Genomic DNA, 20,993 nt, shown 5'->3' on the forward strand with positions numbered 1-20,993 from the left:
TTGGTAGTCCTATTGGTAGTCCTATTGATAGTCCTATTGGTAGTCCTATTGGTAGTCCTATTGGTAGTCCTATTGGTAGTCCTATTGATAGTCCTATTGGTAGTCCTATTGGTAGTCCTATTGGTAGTCCTATTGATAGTCCTATTGGTAGTCCTATTGATAGTCCTATTGATAGTCCTATTGATAGTCCTATTGATAGAATTAGCTACTATGACCTGATACAAAATGATATGAACCACTTATTGTTCTGAAGGTTTTTTAAAGTGATGTTTTCAGAAACCCTTTCAGTATACATTAAAGACCTTTACACTACAGATCGCTTTTCTTCTGGGGGGGACAACGTGGCTGTAGAATCTCTAAATAGTGACCATGTTACATGAACCTGTTATTGACGATTCAGAACTGATTCACATACAATAAATGTTTTGTCATTTTTCATTAGCATTTTATTGAGATATTTCAACTCAACAACACTACTGTAGTTAAATAAATACATGCATACAATTAAATTACTCTTTAAAATGTAGAAATATTTAAAAAATATAAAAAAATAAATAAATAATTTCAAATGTAATTTAAATAGCAATTAATACAATATATACCCTTAGTGGCTCCTGAGTGGGCAGCGGTCTAAGGCACTGCATCTCAGTGCTAGAGGCGTCACTACAGACACCCTGGTTTGATTCCAGGCTGTATCACAACCGACTGTGATTGGGAGTCCCATATGGCGGAGCACAATTGGCTCGGTGTCGTCTGGGTTAGGGCAGGGATTGGCCGGGGTAGGCCGTCAATTGTAAATAAGAATTTGTTCTTAACTGACTTGCCTAGTTTAAATAAAGCTTCATAATAAATAGTAAATACAGAAAACAATACAAGTATAATTAACTAAAACATAATGATAAATATATATTTTCTAAATAAATAATGAATTCAGAATCAATTAGAATTGACTTCTCAATATGAGACATTTGACCACACTGCTTAAATACATTGAATCATACTGTATGCCAGAATTCCTTCAGATAGTAGAATATATATATATATATACATATATATATATATAGTGTGGGTTGGTTTATGTGCTGTGGATTGTAGTTCAGCATTAGCATCATAGACATTTACTGTCATGGTAACACCATGGCAACACATTTGTTAAACAATAAAACCCAAGTATACATAAACAAACTGCTACAGTTTAGATAGATCGGTGTCATTTCTCTAGCCTGGTTCCACATCTGCTTGTGCTCTTGCCTACATCATGCTGTCATGCAAGCCAATGTTTGGCATGACAAGGAGTGGCATGATGGCACAAACAGACTGGTACCCAGTCTATAATTCCTCATCTTTGACAGAAGAGTTCAAAATAAAAAATAAAATGCATTTGCTTTAACACAAAACAACACAATGCTTTAACACGAAACAACACGATGCCTTAACCTCAGTCAACTTCAGTAGATGAAACGGCCCTGACTCCTATCAGGTAACCTTCCATTATCCTCTTCTTCATCGTGGATTTAGCTGTTTAACCCCTCCTACTGCATGAACCTTTTCCCCCTCACACTGAGGCCACGCCCCAAACGTCACCCTACTCCCTATATAGTGCACCGATAGTTAAAGTGTAGGGTGATTTGGGACGTAGCCTTCCTCTCTATCGTCATGCCATTTTCGTCCGTCTCACAAGGCGAACACGCCAAAGAAGTTCTTCCCATCGCCACTCTCCAGATGGGGCAGAAGCCTGTTCTCTGTGACTGTCCGCAGCCTGTCTCCCTTCTCCAGGCTGAACACGGCTCCCATGTACACGGCATTATACCACTGTCCTTCGCTGGCCTCGCTGTTGGAAGACTTCTTACACACGGTGCGTACGGAGTTGAGCAGCATCTGGTACTCCTTGTTGTCTTCGGTGCCGTAGCTTGGGGACCAGCGCGTGACCGTGTTACTCAGGTGAACCATCTCCTGGTTGTTAGGGTGCTTGGGGTCGGCCTTGCAGCTGACGCGGAAAGAGACCTGGCTGTAGACGAAGTATAGGCCCGGCCGGGGGATCACGATCTCGTTGTTGTTGAGTTTAAGACCCCCCTGTGAGATTCCCTGGCCCTCATCGTCTGTCCACTCCACTGTGGTCTTGTATTTTCCACTACCGTTGTACTCACCTGGGAGACGAGAGAAAGAGAGGGAGAGAGAGAGAGAGAGGGAGAAAGAGAGAGAGAGAGAGAGAGAGAGAGAGAGAGAGAGAGAGAGAGAGAGAGAGAGAGAGAGAGAGAGAGAGAGAGAGAGAGAGAGAGAGAGAGAGAGAGAGAGAGAGAGAGAGAGAGAGACAGAGAGACAGAGAGACAGAGAGAGAGAAAGGTTAACATGGGAAATAATGAACCTCTTCCAAGGTCCACATCGGAAATAAATATATGCATTTAACATTTGTATGTGAATTCCTTTGGGGTTCTTTGTACTTTTAATTTGTTTTTAACTGTACAAATCATTTTAACCCCCCAAAAAATAAATAAAGTCAAAGTGATTGAGACGCAGAGTGGTTGGACATGAATATAATTAGCTGTAGATATTGACGGACGGAGCAATACGACACACCATCTATCGAGGCAAGTTGTAAATGAGCCGGTTCAAAAAAAAGAGATGAAGGTTATGTCTTTGACTTTATACCGTATGTCAAACAGGCTCGATTCATTCACAGCTTCTAATCCCCATTTCAAAGTCAAGGGTCAAGTGTGCATTTGATTATGCATAGACCAAATTTACATCGCATATATCCAGATCATTCACCATGCAGACGAGTTCGCTCCAGTTCTACGGTGCTCTTGAAAGGACTCTAATATGGCATCCTGTCAGGTAACCTTCCCTTATCCAAATAGCACCCTATCCCCTACATATGGGTCCTGGTCAAAACTAGTGCACTATATAGGGAGTAGGGTGCGACTTCGGAAGCAGACATTGTATACATTACTGTAAAGTGTCATCTCACCTTCCAGATGAATGGCAGCCTTTCTGTTTACAGAGAGTTGTCTCAGTGTATGCTGAAGTTCTGAAGAAGGGAAGAAGACAGAGATTTAGAAAACGGACACTTCTTGGGGTGAATTCTCTCTCGTTAAACTCCATATAATGCCGTACTGCTGCGAGAGTTTATCTTAAACATTTAGGTGTTCTTGTCTCAAATTGGCTATTATCTATTTTCCCTATATAGTGGACTACTTTTGACCAGGGCCGACAGGGCTCCCGTCATAAGTAGTGCACTATAGAAGAAACAGGATGCTATTTAGAATACCTCCTTTGTCAAGAGAGTAGCGGTATATATTCAACATTATAACGCCATACTACCAGCAGTAGAGCGTATAGAACCTGACCGGGAAAAAAAGGAAACAAACTCACCATTAACGTCCTCGACCTGATCTTGTCTCTGAGTTCGAGGAAAAGAGAAATGGAGAAAAATGAAGAAAGTTAGTCCCGTGATCGGTTTCACATTGACGCTACACAGGAGATATATGAGATATACAGAGATTTACAGAGATTTACAAAGATACATGGTGATATATACATATTTAAATATATATATATATATATAGAGAGAGAGAGATATGTAGATATATAGTGATATACAGAAGATATCTAAGTAAAAGTAGATTAAAATCTGAAATGTAAATATCGCTACAGAGATATACAGTAGTTTCAATCAGGATCTAAGTTCAACTTCAAAGTTCAAACTTAATTCATCAAATTGCTGATGGAATACACTTGATATCAGCTCATCCAAAATAATCCGGTTCCCTTATCGATTTAACTAGCCATTATGCCACTAATAATAATGAATGATAAGATAAAATGGCCTGTATGTGTTCTCACCTTGGTGTGCCAGGTAACGAAAAGTGAGACACACAGTGCCACGGCCAGCAGGGCACCACACAGCCTCCACCGGTGTGTGCACTTCTCCCGTACCAGGGTCACGGTCGTTGCCGGGTACACAGGACCACTCTCTACGTCTAACATCACTCTGCTGCAATCACCTGCCATCGTATAGTTAGAACCTAACGTCAATGTCCTTAGTATCCAAGAGAAGCCTGGAGCTCCAATGTCAATCAAGCTGGTTTGCGATGAGGTATACAAGTCGGTAAACTCGGAATAACTTCAGTAGCTACGTTCCCACAGTGGTATTAGAGGTCGACTGTGTTTTGAAGGTAGGAGGTGGTTGATTGACTGATACTCTCTCTGCTGCTGTTATATACATCGAGCTGCCAAGGGAAACTCCAGTGATGTCACTCAGAGTGGAGGCTAGCAAGGGAACATCATTTTGGAGGAGGAGGAGGAGGAGGAGGAGGAGGAGGAGGTGTGGGTAAATGGCTGGAGGGACCTGTGGATTTTACACAATTGAGAAAGGTATTGAAACCAAAAAACACAGGAAGATCAGCTGCTGCATGCAATACCCTAATAAACGAAACTAAATGAAACATCTGACCCAACACACACACACACACACACACACACACACACACACACACACACACACACACACACACACACACACACACACACACACACACACACACACACACACACACACACACACACACACACACACACACACACACACAGACACACACACACACACACACACACACACACACACACACACACACACACACACACACACACACACACACACACACACACACACACACGCACCTGTCTCACTTTCTCTCTCCCTCTCTCTCTCTCCCGAAGTAAACACCAACATCCCTCTCTCTAACTTCATCTTTACTCTGTTCCTTAATCAATTTTATTTCCCTTTCGTTTCTACGGGATTTTTTTCTTTTGTTTTTGACTTTCTTTCTTTCTTGGCCTTTTAATGTTCTGCACACACACACACACACACACACACACACACACACACACACACACACACACACACACACACACACACACACACACACACACACACACACACACACACACACAGACACACACACACACACACAGACACACACACACACAGACACACAGACACACACACACACACACACACACACACACACAGACACAGACACACACACACACACACACACACACACACAGACACACACACACACACACAGACACACACACACACAGACACACAGACACACACACACACACACACACACAGACACACACACACACAGATACACAGACACACACACACACACACACACACACACACACACACACACACACACACACACACACACACACACACACAGACACACACACACACACACACACACACACACACACACACAGACACACACACAGACACACAGACACACACACACACACACACACACACACACACACACACACAGACACACACACACAGACACACAGACACACACACAGACACACACACACACACACACACACACACACACACACACACACACACACACACACACACACACAGACACACACACACACACACAGGGACACACACACACACACACACACACACACACACACACACACACACACACACACACACACACACACACACACACACACACATTGGCGCTATACATTCTCACAAACAAACATCCTCATTTGCCAAATATGCGCCCACAGAGATGTGTCATGGCCGCTATCTGTAATGGTATAACTGACACTTCCTTCCATCTCTTTTAAAATAGGCCAAGCATACAGGGAGGGAGGAGTCCCCCATCTCCTCCTCTCTCTCAGTATTTCAGCCTCTTAATTTCCCCATTGCATTAATGCAAATGTATGTAATGTGTTGAGAGATACTTATTGTTAATGTCATTATGAAACAATGTGTGATGTAGATCTTTGTATCGTGGAAACATCAGTAATAAAATATAATAAGACATGTAGCTTTACTATGATAAAACATTATCTATACAATCGTTGATCATTCAGTAGGATGTACGGCGTCAATATTTAGTTGGCAGGTAGCCTAGTGGTTAGAGATTTGGGCCAGTGACTCGAAAAGGTTGCTGGATCGAATCCCTGAGCTGACAAGGTAAAAAATCTGTCGTTCTGCCACTTAACAAGGTGGTTAACCCCACTGTTCCCCTCAACAAGGCAATTAACCCACTATTCCTCTGAACAAGGCAGTTAACCCACTATTCCCCTCAACAAGGCAGTTAACCCACTGTTCCCCTCAACAAGGCAGTTAACCCACTGTTCCCCTCAACAAGGCAGTTAATCCACTGTTCCCCTGGACAAGGTAGTTAACCCACTGTTCCCTGAACAAGGCAGTTAATCCACTGTTCCCCAAGGCAGTGAACAAGGCAGTTAATCCACTGTTCCCCTGAACAAGGCAGTTAATCCACTGTTCCCCTGAACAAGGCAGTTAATCCACTGTTCCCCTCAACAAGGCAGTTAACCCACTGTTCCCCTCAACAAGGCAGTTAACCCACTGTTCCCTGAACAAGGCAGTTAATCCACTGTTCCCCTGAACAAGGTAGTTAACCCGTTCTGTTTCCACTGAACAAGGCAGTTAATCCACTGTTCCCCTGAACAAGGTAGTTAACCCACTATTCCCTGAACAAGGCAGTTAACCCACTGTTCCCTGAACAAGGCCCTGAACAAGTTAACCCACTGTTCCCTGAACAAGGCAGTTAACCCCACTGTTCCCCTTAACAAGGCAGTTAACCCACTGTTCCCCTGAACAAGGCAGTTAACCCCACTGTTCCCCTGAACAAGGCAATTAACCCACTATTCCTCTGAACAAGGCAGTTAATCCACTATTCCCCTCAACAAGGCAGTTAACCCACTGTTCCCCAGTCAACAAGGCAGTTAACCCACTGTTCCCCTGAACAAGGAAGTTAACCCACTATTCCCCTGAACAAGGCAGTTAACCCACTGTTCACCTCAACAAGGCAGTTAACCCACTGTTCCCCTGAACAAGGCAGTTAATCCACTGTTCCCCTGAACAAGGTAGTTAACCCACTGTTCCCCTGAACAAGGAAGTTAACCCACTATTCCCCTGAACAAGGCACTTAACCCACTGTTCCCTGAACAAGGCAGTTAACCCACTGTTCCCTGAACAAGGCAGTTAACACCACTGTTCCCCTTAACAAGGCAGTTAACCCACTGTTCCCTGAACAAGGCAGTTAACCCCACTGTTCCCCTGAACAAGGCAATTAACCCACTATTCCTCTGAACAAGGCAGTTAACCCACTATTCCCCTCAACAAGGCAGTTAACCCACTGTTCCCCTCAACAAGGCAGTTAACCCACTGTTCCCTGAACAAGGCAGTTAACCCACTGTTCCCCTGAACAAGGCAGTAACCCACTGTTCCCCTTAACAAGGCAGTTAACCCACTGTTCCCCTCAACAAGGCAGTTAACCCACTGTTCCCCTGAACAAGGCAGTTAACCCCACTATTCCCCTCAACAAGGCAGTTAACCCACTGGTAGACTCATTAGAAATAACAATTTGTTCTTAACAGACTTGCCTAGTTAAATAAAAGTAAAATAAAAACCAAAAATATCCTAGGAACCTGAGCAAATGGAGCAAACGGAGCAGCTGAGTCTCTACTTTCAAAATAAGGGTTGTTTTTCCTCTCCCCTGCGTTTTAAATCACAAAATGATCATGATCATTTGGGTAATTTGCAATGTTTAATTATATTTTTTAGCTAGTCTGTATTAAAATAGATATTTCCATTTTATATACGATACAATAAATAACAGATTGCATTTTGTACCACCCCTCCCCCCCGTCGCCTCAAGATTATGCTATGCTTTATCTTGGCCTGGTCGCAGTTGCAAATGAGAACTTGCTCTCAACCAGCCTAACTGGTTAAATAAAGGTGAAATATATATATATTTTGCTCTGGCTCCCTGCCACTGTGTTGGTTCAGTGTGGTTAGAAAGCACCAGTTACACCCCTGGTGTTTAAAATCAAAAGGCACCAGCAAAAGAACGTTCTTTATCTGTTTTGATGTGCTGTTGTTACATGTTGGTCGTTGTTTCATGTCTGATGAACTCAGGGTGTTGCCACAGTACATGCATATACATATATATATATATATATAAAATCAGGAAAAAGCATTCAATTGCCATACTTGAGTAAAAGTAAAGATACCTTAATAGAAAATGACTCAAGTTTAAAGTGAAAGTCACCCAGAAAAATGCTACTTGAGTAAAAGTCTAAAAATATCTGGTTTTAAATGGACTTAACTACAGCGGTGGAAAAAGTAGTCAACTGTCTCGAGTAAAAATACAAAGTAAAAGTGAATACTAGACATAATATTCCAAATCAGAAGACACCATTTTCTTTCTTTTAAAAAAATGTATGGACCGCAAGGGGACACAATCCAACCCTCAGACATAATTTACAAACGCTGTATTTGTGTTTAGTAAGTCCGCGAGATCAGAGGCAGTAGGTATGATAACGCATTATATTGATAGATGCGTGAATTACACCCTATTGCTGTCCTGCCTGGGCATTCTAAATGTAATGAGAACTTCTGAGTGTCACGGAAAATGCAGGGTGTAAAAAGCACAGATTTTCTTTAGGAATGTAGTGGAGTAAACGTACACGTTGTCAAAAAAATATATAAATAGTAAAGTAAAGCACAGAAGCCCCCCAAAACTACTTAAGTAGTACTTCAAAGTATATTTTACTTAGTTACGTTATACCACTGCATATCATTTGAGCGGCTTGCACCACAAGCAAATTCATTGTAATTTCACGTTGCCTGTAAGAACCGAGAGCAATGCTGACAGTCTGATTCGGCTTCGTTGTTTCGCAGCCTCTGACTCGTAGCCTTCCATCAGCCTACCGAAGGTTGTTCCTTTGCAGAAAACTGCATGTCCGTTAGCTCGCGGGCTGTCAGTTAGTAGCTTGCAATAAGTATTCTGTAGGCCTATTTGTACCTCGCTAAAACAGCTCTGCTTTTGCTCGGTAAATACTAATACTACCAAATAAGGCATTTCTACGCTCGTTTTATCAAATATTATGCTGCTGAGTCAAGTTAACAAAAAAAAACAAAAAATGTTTGCGATAAAGGGGAACGGTCAAGTAGTGTGCTTGCTGAGACTACACTTTTGTTATTCCTCATACTTTTCATGATTATTCTATTTCTTCATGATTTGTTGTCAAATATGCCAAAAGTATTTATAGTCGCCTAGTCCTGTAATTGCACCCTACAGATTTGTTCAAATCCAAAACGTATTTTCTTCTTCTCTCATCTTGAAAATACAAGATTCTCAACGTCACATGATTTCTGTTCAAAATGTGTGATTTTAAGAACCAAAACAATTAAAAAAGTATGAAGTTGCTCTTATGAAAGAAAAGGTTGAAGAAAAGGTTGAAAACCTCTGCTCTAGCCCAAACCGTTAAAATGTAACCCATATTACCGGAGCTACCCCCAAAATGCTAATTTCACAATGATAATTATAAATTAATATGTGTGCAATGGTGTGTTTATGTGAACATAATCTATGACCAAATTTAAATGCAAAAACTGACAAAGAAAATTGTTTAAAGAGAAATAAAAATTCACATTTGTAATTGTACTACATAACTGTGATTGCATTATTTGGGACAAAAAAATACAAATTAATTTGCAATTTAATAATGCTTTTTCCTTAATTAACCTATAAGTACACAATTTAAATTCTTATTGGGTAAAACAATATTATTCCTCCCATTTTCAATTATGTTTCTTCATTGTTGTCATGCCAACTTTCTTAACAGTTTGGCCTGTCAATCGATCACTGTAGGTGGGGGGTTTTTAGGGAAGGGGGTAGATTAGTAAACTAGTCATCAAAACATGTTTTCTATATAATTTATTGTGGCAAAAGGTAAGAAGGATTGTTGTGTTCTGTTCATAAATATTGATTATTCCTGTTAAGAAACGGTACCGAATTGCAGGAAAACTGAGCCCCCCTCGCACAAGCTTTTGCACCCCCACTTTCAGACAAACTCAGGCACCCATACATATTAGAATGGCCTCAGTCTCATCCTGTTCTGTTTTGCCTCATCCAGTCTCATCCAGCTGATCTTTAACAACTGCATCCACTCTGTGTCGTATTCAGAGGTGATACTGTAACATCAGTGGTAAAGATGATAAATAGTGACTCTGTATTATTTTTTGTGTATTTATTTAACCTTTATTTAAACAAGGTACAAATCTGTCGTTCTGCCCCTGAACAGGTAGTTAACCCACTGTTCCTAGGCCGTCATTGAAAATAAGAATTTGTTCTTAACTGACTTGCCTAGTAAAATTAAAATGAAAAAACATACACAGGTCCTCAGGGTCAACATTTCGTGACCTAGAGAACAGCACGAGCTTGGTTTTACTTGTATATAACACTAATTTATGATCTGTACAGTGATTTCTGAATTGAATCAAAGTCATGCTGAAGTTCACGAATGGCTTGCTGCACCGAGGTGGCACAGGAATACAAAACTGTGTCATCTGCATAGAGACGAATGTTACAAGTATTAAGTGTTTCCTATTTCATTAATATACAAGGTGAACAATAATGGACCTAAAGTAGAACCATGAGGAACACCTTTTTGAATCTCAAGAAATTCAGATTTCACCCCATCTGTCAAGATGGCCTGAGTTCTGTCGCTAAAATAATTCAGATTAAACCCCATCTGTCAAGATGGCCTGAGTTCTGTCGCTAAAATAATTCAGATTTAACCCCGTCTATGAAGATGGCCTGAGTTCTGCCGCTAAGATAATTCTGAAACCATAAACAGCCTGTATATCTCAGGCCGACTCTTGATAATTCCTTCAGCAAAACAGAATGATCAACCGTCTCAAATGCCTTTGACAGGTCAATGAACTAGGCAGCACATTAACCAAGGATTCAAGAATCTTAGCTAAACAAGGTAGTCTTGAAATGGGGCGATAGTTGTCAAGATCCTTTGTATCCCCACCCTTATTGGGCGATAGTTGTCAAGATCCTTTGTATCCCCACCCTTATGGGATGATAGTTGTCAAGATCCTTTGTATCCCCACCCTTATGGGGCGATAGTTGTCAAGATCCTTTGTATCCCCACCCTTATGGGGCGATAGTTGTCAAGATCCTTTGTATCCCACCCTTATGGGACGATAGTTGTCAAGATCCTTTGTATCCCCACCCTAATTGGGTGATAGTTGTCAAGATCCTTTGTATCCCCACCCTTATGGGACGATAGTTGTCAAGATCCTTTGTATCCTCACCCTTATTGGGCGATAGTTGTCAAGATCCTTTGTATCCCCACCCTTATTGGGCGATAGTTGTCAAGATCCTTTGTATCCCCACCCTTATGGGACGATAGTTGTCAAGATCCTTTGTATCCTCACCCTTATGGGGCGATAGTTGTCAAGATCCTTTGTATCCTCACCCTTATGGGGCGATAGTTGTCAAGATCCTTTGTATCCCCACCCTTATGGGGTGATAGTTGTCAAGATCCTTTGTATCCCCACCCTTATGGGGCGATAGTTGTCAAGATCCTTTGTATCCCCACCCTTATGGGGCGATAGTTGTCAAGATCCTTTGTATCCCCACCCTTATGGGGCGATAGTTGTCAAGATCCTTTGTATCCCCACCCTTATGGGGCGATAGTTGTCAAGATCCTTTGTATCCCCACCCTTATGGGGCGATAGTTGTCAAGATCCTTTGTATCCCCACCCTTATGGGACGATAGTTGTCAAGATCCTTTGTATCCCCACCCTTATGGGGCGATAGTTGTCAAGATCCTTTGTATCCCCACCCTTATGGGGCGATAGTTGTCAAGATCCTTTGTATCCCCACCCTTATGGGGCGATAGTTGTCAAGATCCTTTGTATCCCCACCCTTATGGGGCGATAGTTGTCAAGATCCTTTGTATCCCCACCCTTATGGGGCGATAGTTGTCAAGATCCTTTGTACCCTCACCCTTATGGGGCGATAGTTGTCAAGATCCTTTGTACCCTCACCCTTATGGGGCGATAGTTGTCAAGATCCTTTGTATCCCCACCCTTATGGGGCGATAGTTGTCAAGATCCTTTGTATCCCCACCCTTATGGGGCGATAGTTGTCAAGATCCTTTGTACCCTCACCCTTATGGGGCGATAGTTGTCAAGATCCTTTGTATCCCCACCCTTATGGGGCGATAGTTGTCAAGATCCTTTGTACCCTCACCCTTATGGGGCGATAGTTGTCAAGATCCTTTGTAACCCCACCCTTATGGGGCGATAGTTGTCAAGATCCTTTGTAACCCCACCCTTATGGAGTGGCAGCACATACACGGATTTCCATGCTTTTGGAGCACTTCCTGATAACAATGTTAAATAAAAAATGTGGGCTACCGAGCCAGCAATAAGCCAGCACATAGGTAGACCAGGCTCAAAATGATCAGCCCCTGGGGATTGAAAAAAAAAAAAAAGCATCCAGGACCTCATCATCTGTGAATTTCCAAAAAGAAAACTCCTGACCAGCATTTTCAGTATCATTCAATAGTGTTTCACCATCTACATCCAAACTACTTATTTTTTTCAAGAGCTGGCTTTGAAATACATTCAAATATCAAGCCCGCGGAGATAAAATGGTTATTAAATGCATGAATGATATCAATTTTGTCAGTAATAGGACCAGAATCTAAATGAATGTCTTGGGAAGAGAGAGAAGAGGAGACACACGCCTTCAGTGATTTAACAGCTTTCCAAAATGTAGCTGGGTTCCCTGTACATTCACACATATCAATGGACTAACAATGGACTAACATATTTGTAACTTTGTGACACATTTACTCAGTCTGTGCGGATGTTACCGATTCACCAATAATATCCCTAAGTGAGTTAGTGTCTGACTAGCCTCTGAAGCACAGGATTTCTCACACTAGACAGGGGGTTTGGAAGTAGGTGATGTCATCGACATTACTTAACAACTACAGAGCCGTGTGGGAGTATATTTGTAGCCAGTGTACTGTATGGCATGTTGACATTCTAGGGATTTGCCTATGACTGAGCGGCTATATTTAGCGCTTCCTTATTTTGAGCGTGAGGATATTTGAATAGATAAGTACTAATAATGAAGGGGCAACATTATGTCACACACATTATGGAAACAAGTAACAACAAACATCCCATATAAATCCCAGAACTACAATCTGTCACGCCCTGACCTTAGAGAGACGTTTTATTTCTCTATTTGGTTAGGTCAGGGTGTGATGTGGGGTGGGCATTCTATGTTTTGTTTTCTATGTTTCTTTATTTCTATGTTTTGGCCGGGTATGGTTCTCAATCAGGGACAGCTGTCTATCGTTGTCTCTGATTGGGAATCATACTTAGGTGGCCCTTTTGCCCTCCTTTCTGTGTGGGTAGTTAACGTTGTTTGTAGCACTAAAGCGCTGTAAGCGTCACGGTTGTTGCTCGTTTGGGTGCTTGTTTTGTTGGCGTCATTCCAAAATAAAGAGGAAAATGTACGCTCACCAGCGCGGCACCTTGGTACGCTTCTTCTGACGGTCATGACACTAACAGAAACTAATATTCATTTACATTAGTCATTCATTCAACTGGCTAAATAAAATTAGACTGTTTGATGACAACAACAACAACAACAACAACAACAACAACAACAACAACAACAAATAAGTTAACAGATTTACACACGAAATGAACAATTTAGTAAACAGACACTCAACAGATAAGTATTTATTAAAGTATGGGTTGAGGTGGATCAACAGAGTTAAGAGCCCTAGAAAACACATTAAAGCTTTGTAATTACAACACTTTCTGTCTAGGTTCAAAACACCTGATGGTGACTGGTCCAGCATGAGTAATAAGATGACACACACACACACGCACGCACGCACACGCATGCACGCACGCACGCACGCACACACACGCACACGCACACACATTATATCAAGAACAGCTCAAATAAGGAAAGAGAAACGACGGTCCATCATTACTTTAAGACATGAAGGTCAATTCGAAAAATGTCAATAACATTGAATGTTTCTTCAAGTGCAGCCGCAAAAACCATCAAGTGCTGTGATGAAACTGGCTCTCATGAGGACCGTCACAGGAAAGGAAGACCCAGAGTTACCTCTGCTGCAGAGGATAAGTTCATTAGAGTTACCAGCCTCAGAAATTGCAGCCCAAATAAATGCTTCACAGAGTTCAAGTAACAGACACATCTCAACATCAACTGTTCAGAGGAGACTGTGTGAATCAGGTCTTCATAGTTGAATTGCTGCAAAGAAACCACTACTAAAGGACACAAAAAATAAGAAGAGACTTGTTTGGGCCAAGAAACACGAGCAATGGACATTAGACCAATGGACATTAGACCAATGGACATTAGACCAATGGACATTAGATATTTGGTTGTGTGGTTCCCACTGTGAAGCATGGAGGAGGAGGTGTGATGTCGTTGTGAGATGCAGAGTAGGTGAACGGATGATCTCCGCATGTGTGGTTCCCACAGTGAAGCATGGAGGAGGTGGTGTGATGTCTTTGTGAGATGCAGAGTAGGTGAACTGATGATCTCCGCATGTGTGGTTCCCATTGTGAAGCATGGAGGAGGAGGTGTGATGGTGTGGGGGTCCTTTGCTAGTGACACTGTCAGTGATCTATTTAGAATTCAAGGTACACTTAACCAGCATGGTTACCACAGCATTCTGCAGCGATACGCCATCCCAACTGGTTTGCGCTTAGTGGGACTATCATTTGTTTTTCAACAGGACAATGACCCAATACACCTCCAGGCTGTGTAAGGGCTATGTGACAAAGAAGGAGAGTGATGGAGTGCTGTATAAGATGACCTGGCCTCCACAATCACCTGGCCTCAACCCAATTGAGATGGTTTGGGATGAGTTGGACCGCAGTGGAGGAAGAGCAGCCAACAAGTGCTCAGCATATGTGGGAACGCCTTCAAAAATGTTGGAAAACATTCCAGGTGAAGCTGGTTGAGAGAATGCCAATAGTGTGCAAAGCTATCATCAAGGCAAAGGGTGGCTACTTTGAAGAATCTCAAATATAAAATACATTTTGATTTGTTTAACACTTTTTTGGTTACTACTACTACATGTGTTATTTCATACTGTTGATGTCTTCACTATTATTCTACAAAATAGAAAATAGTAAAAATACAGAAAAACCCTTGAATGAGTAAGTGTGTCCAAACTTTTGACTGGTATATACTATATATAATACTGCAGCAAAAGGATTTGAACATTTTGTCCCATAATGTTGCATGATCGATGGTTAGGCTATTAGCTGGCCAAAAAGTAGGCTACATGAAAAGAGCCATAATGTTAATTTAATGTGTCAGTGTGGGTTTTCAGTGAATTCATGTCAATCACGAAGCTCATCTGCATTTACTCCGGCCCAGGACAATTATCAGCCACAAGATCCTACATCTGTGAAAGGTGAATAGGGTGCCGTTTTTTGGGGGATTTAACCGATGTGTTTCACCTGGCATCTCATTCCGAGACGGTGAATGTTGTTGTTGTTGTTTTGTTTGTCAGTCTCTTCATCTACCTTTTGAAAAGAGGCATTTGACATATTGGATAATTATTATAATTATTTGACACTTCCATTATGAATAGTCGGAGTAGTTCCCCCACGTTTACTTTACAGTCCACTGTCGTAAAACACATTTTCCTACTCTTGTGTCAACAGAATTATCAGTTGATGAGAAAGAGGACTAACAAACACCTTCCCACGTCTTATTCACGTCGTTCTCTCTATCCTCTCCCACCGCAGCTTGTTTATCCGTGGGTGAATGGGGGCGCTGTCATTCACACAGCACAGCGCTTAGTAGTGCATAGACATTGGCCCCCTTTAGACATTCCACTTCTACAATTGATGTACAACGCATTTGGCATAACAGTTGTGATAAAACATAAAGTTTTTTTCTGCAAAAAAAAAAAGAAGAAGATTATATAAGCATTGTGGAGACACTATTATTCCACAAAAAAAAATGATATGTTGTATTACAACCACTGTGTGTAATGTGTTGTAGGCCTACATTATAGTTGTAGTACAGGGCCTGTGAGGGGCCAAATCTAGTACAGATGCACGGTGTGGATTCATTTCCAGTTCAGTGGAGTGTAGTAATGCATCATTGCACTGTGTGGTATTACTACATACGGACCACATCAAGGCCACCACTGGAACACTGCGGAGGTGTTTACACACTGAGGAGGTGAGCTTCACCAGAAAGGGGCTGAAAGTGGGGCATTTCTTGGTGACTGATTTGATGAGAGAGAGAGAGAGAGAGAGAGAGAGAGAGAGAAAGACAGAGAGAGAGAGAGAGAGACAGAGAGAGACAGAGAGAGAGACAGAGAGAGAGAGAGAGAGACAGAGAGAGAGAGAGAGAGAGAGAGAGAGAGAGAGAGAGACAGAGAGAGACAGAGAGAGAGAGAGAGACAGAGAGAGACAGAGAGAGAGAGAGAGAGAGAGAGAGAGAGAGAGAGAGAGAGAGAGAGAGAGAGAGAGACAGAGAGAGAGAGAGAGAGAGAGAGAGAGAGAGAGAGAGAGACAGAGAGAGACAGAGAGAGTGAGAGAGAGAGAGAGAGAGCGAGAGACAGAGAGAGAGAGAGAGAGAGAGAGCGAGAGACAGAGAGAGACAGAGAGAGAGAGACAGACAGAGAGAGAGAGACAGAGAGACAGAGAGAGAGAAAGAGAGAGAGAGAGAGAGAGAGAGAGAGAGAGAGAGACAGAGAGAGACAGAGAGAGAGAGAGAGAGAGAGAGAGAGAGAGAGAGAGAGAGATTCACATAAGGTCCAGGGGAAGTCCCATCTTTTTACCTATCAGCTTTGATTCAATTTCAACTTTAACCATCAGAGCTTTAAACGTTGGTCTTAAAATCATGTACTGTACATAACTGTCAGATGATCATAGCCTCAACACTGATAACATTGATAGCAAAAGAAATAATGAATCCAGAAACATTCCCATATCATGTGAAACATTCAAAGATGATATTAAAGGTATTTCCAAAGACCGAAGTAAGAAAGTTTTCGTCAGTATCACGTGAAAGTCACTTTATTAGCTGAAAAATACCACGAAGAAGACTTGACCTTAATACAGGGAAGTAAAACCTACAACCGCATTAAACCAAAAAGGGGGATTTGAAAGATGGAAGGCCATTCTAGACAATAAGATATTTGGACATCAAACATTGCTTCTGTGAAATATCGAGAAGAAGGAACAGTCACTGTTGTGGAGTCTTGGCACCCCCATTTCTATTGGTTTTATGCTTCGATCACACGGACAGCGTAATTACATTTTTAGTACACAAGAATTACATTAATTTCCAATGATACGCTGGGTTTGCCTTGCACCATTGCGTTGCAGAGGCAGTTGCAGTGCGTTCTGGGTGATGCATAAATCGGATTTATCCAACATAAGCTTCAAACGGTAAGATAGCAGGAATGTGTGAATGTTTAACTTTTGTCGCGTACATATCCAGATCATAATGCTGTCGGTGTAGTGGAGGCGTTTAGTATTGGTTTGAGAATGATGCAATAAGCCCTTCCTGCCCCGAAGCTCAGTATCATAGGAAAAAAAATAATATATATATATATATATATGACTGTGTATTATTGAGAAAGGGTAGAAAGAATATACGTGGGAGAGAAAGGAGGAAGTGAGAAAGGAGATTATAAGTGAGAGGAAGGTGGTCACAGGTGTGACCATTAAAGGTGAAACATACCAGCTAAAGAGAGAGAGGGAGGAAAAGGGGCATTCAGAGCTCTGACTAAGTGAAACTGTGGTTTCCTTTCCTTCCAGGCTTTTGGAACCATTACGCTACTGGTGTTGGGGGGGGGTTGGGTGAGTGGCAAGTGATAAGGATCGCATTTTAGTCAATCTCTCATTCAATCTCCCTCTGAGATACTGTATCGCTTGGCACCAGTTGCATCTGTAAATTCATACAATGAAATGTAGTTTAAATGACAACAAATATAATGGTAATATACATAGTCAAACAGTTGAAAGGCCTAACTGTTGAAAATGCCATTGATGGAAGTGAGATAGAATAGAACCACATGGTTGTGAATGACCCAGAACTTATCTACTTGTAGCCCCACCTTATCAATGACTCACAACTTCTCTACATTTAGCCCCAACTTGTGGTCATATCTGTTATTTAAACAAATTATTTAACCATAATTTAAACTAAGCAAGTCAGTTATTAAAGAACAAATTCTTATTTAGAAATGACTGGCCTACTGTCATTGCAAACGTGTGTAACATAATATATAATAATATATGCCATTTAGCAGATGCTTTTATCCAAAGCGACTTACAGTCATGTGTGCATACATTCTACGTATGGGTGGTCCCGGGAATCGAACCCACTACCCTGGCGTTACAAGCGCCATGCTCTACCAACTGAGCTACAGAAGGACCACACAAGTGTAACATGTCCACACAAGTGTAACATGTCCACACAAGTGTAACATGCCCACACAAGTGTAACATGTCCACACAAGTGTAACATTCCCACACAATTTCAGCTGAAGGAGAGTTATGATGTGTAGGTTTATAGGCTCGATTTCAGTTATTTGATCTTACCTTTGATTCTTACATTTGTGGATATGTTGATGTTAGCTTTTGAAATATCAATTTGAACAACACCTCACATCCTAATATAGCTTGCTGCTTTTCAGTTTCACCTAACTATTGCAATTCTGTGAATTCCAAAATTAGAAACAACTGACTTAATGTTTTAGTTTTGTACGAGTAATTATAATCCTTTTTCTAGATAGACATTTAGAATTCATTTTCTCTGCAGTCGTCATCTGAATTATGCCCAAATGTGAGTTGATGACACTAACCACATTTCCATCCAACCATTTTATGTGGATTAATTACCTGACGCATTAAAAAAAATCAAGACACGGTTGACTGAAACATGAAATGCCGGAACAATTTTATAAATGCCGACAGACAATTTGTTCATTCGTTCCATGGTGGGATCTTTTTTTGTGTCGTTAAAATTATTTATGCAAGAAATGCCTGTGGAAATAACCATCATATCGAAGTAAACGTGGAGCCACGCGATATGTTGTGTGATCCTCCAACTACGACTCGAAAAAGAATGCAGTTTACTAGGCTACAGATGAAATAAATTGTGGTGCATGTGCAAGGTGATGAGCTTGATGCTCCATTTCAATAAATATCGATGGATTTATTCTGGTGACATGATGATCGATGGTTTTATCGCTCTTATCCATAATAATCTCATAATTTAAGTAGCCTACCAGCAATACATCTACGAGCTGTTGGCTAGAGCGCATGCGCTAAGACCAACGTGCGCACATTTGCTATATAATGCAACGCAACAGTTTTAAAAATGCGATGGAAACCTATTTAACTAGTATTTTTCATTCGGTACATGGGAAATTAATGGCAAAGGTTATTTTTATGAGCACTGCTGCCTCATCACGCACATCCTTTTATCCGTAAAAAGCAGTGGTGTAAAGTACTTAAGTAAAAATACTTGAAAGTACTACTTAAGTCATTTTTTTAGGGGGAGTATCTGTACTTTACTATTTATATTTTTTGACAATTTATACTTTACCACATTCCTAAAGAAAATGATGTACTTTTTAATCCGTACATTTTCCCACTCAATACCGTACACCCTTGGTCATCCCTACTGCCTCTGATATTGGCGGAGTCACTAAACACATCCTTCTTTGCAAATGATGTCTGAGTGTTGGAGCGTGCCCCCTTGCTATGCGTGAATAAAAATACAAAATTGGCGCCGTCTGGTTTGCTTGATATAAGGAATTTGAAATGAGTTATACTTTAACTTTTGATACCTATGTATATTTAAAACCAAATACTTTTAGACTTTGACTCAAGTAGAATTTTACTGGGTGACTTTTCTAAGGTATCTTTACTTTTACTCAAGTATGATATTTGGATATTTTTCCACCACTGGTAAAAAGTCTGTTTAATGGAAACACATCTCTGGTGGGAAAATGCACATATAGTTCTTATTTATTTATTATTGACGATTTTAGAATATTCGCATGAAAATCTGTTGCAAATTGGATGGAAACCTCGCTACTCACACACAAGTTTGCATATTTAGGTTAGAGCGTTGGACTAGTAACCGAAAGGTTGCAAGTTCAAATCCCCAAATCCCCTTAGCCTACAGTTTATAGGGAGGAGGTCAGAGACCTGGCCGGGTGGTGCCAGAATAACAACCTCTCCCTCAACGTAACCAAGACTAAGGAGATGATTGTGGACTACAGGAAAAGAAGGACCGAGCACGTCCCCATTCTCATCGACGGGGCTGTAGTGGTGCAGGTTGAGAGCTTCAAATTCCTTGGTGTCCACATCAACAACAAACTAGAATGGTCCAAACATACCAAGACAGTCGTGAAGAGGGCACGACAAAGCCTATTCCCCCTCAGGAAACTAAAAAGATTTGGCATGGGTCCTCAAATCCTCGAAAGGTTCTACAGCTGCAACATCGAGACCATCCTGACTGGTTGCATCACTGCCTGGTACGGCAACTGCTCAGCCTCCGACCGCAAAGCACTACAGAGGGTAGTACGTACGGCCCAGTACATCACTGGGGCCAAGCTGCCTGCCATCCAGGACCTCTACACCAGGCGGTGCCAGAGGAAGGCCCTAAAAATTGTCAAAGACCCCAGCCACCCCAGTCATAGACTGTCCTCTCTACTACCGCATGGCAAGCGGTACCGGAGTGCCAAGTCTAGGACAAAAAGGCTTCTCAACAGTTTTTACCCCCAAGCCATAAGACTCCTGAACAAGTAATCAAATGGCTACCTGGACTATTTGCATTGTGTGACCCTCCAACCCCTCTTTTTACACTACTGCTACTCTCTGTTTATCATATATGCATAGTCACTAATCATATTTACATGTACATACTACCTCAATCAGCCTGACCAACCGGTGTCTGTATGTAGCCTTGCTACTTTAATAGCCTCACTACTGTAAATAGCTTGTATTTTTACTGTTGTTTTATTTCTTTACTTACCTATTGTTCACCTAATACCTTTTTTGCACTGTTGGTTAGAGCCTGTAA

General features: G+C 41.5%; 1 protein-coding gene across 1 annotated transcript; it reads right to left on the bottom strand.

The window, feature by feature from the left end:
* Positions 1 to 458: 458 nt before the first annotated feature.
* Positions 459 to 5,133, bottom strand: LOC118378789 (tumor necrosis factor-like). Its single transcript, XM_052472830.1, has 4 exons — positions 3,844 to 5,133; positions 3,373 to 3,400; positions 2,969 to 3,028; positions 459 to 2,147 (listed from the first exon to the last, which is right to left on the bottom strand). Exons 1-4 carry the CDS (start codon positions 4,009 to 4,011, stop codon positions 1,675 to 1,677), a joined length of 729 nt encoding a protein of 242 aa, XP_052328790.1. The 5' UTR covers positions 4,012 to 5,133; the 3' UTR covers positions 459 to 1,674.
* Between the last annotated feature and the right edge of the window lie 15,860 nt (positions 5,134 to 20,993).

The sequence above is a fragment of the Oncorhynchus keta genome, chromosome 20 (genome assembly GCF_023373465.1).
Source record: "Oncorhynchus keta strain PuntledgeMale-10-30-2019 chromosome 20, Oket_V2, whole genome shotgun sequence".
Taxonomy (NCBI): domain Eukaryota; kingdom Metazoa; phylum Chordata; class Actinopteri; order Salmoniformes; family Salmonidae; genus Oncorhynchus; species Oncorhynchus keta.

What these genes read in the sequence shown, in the direction of transcription:
- LOC118378789 (XM_052472830.1), bottom strand. Translation starts at nt 4,011, where the DNA reads ATGGCAGGTGATTGCAGCAGAGTGATGTTAGACGTAGAGAGTGGTCCT. An exon ending in TCAGGTCGAGGACGTTAATG is followed by an intron (nt 3,029 to 3,372) that starts GTGAGTTTGTTT and finishes TCCCTTCTTCAG; the next exon opens with AACTTCAGCATACACTGAGA. An exon ending in GGCTGCCATTCATCTGGAAG is followed by an intron (nt 2,148 to 2,968) that starts GTGAGATGACAC and finishes CTCGTCTCCCAG; the next exon opens with GTGAGTACAACGGTAGTGGA.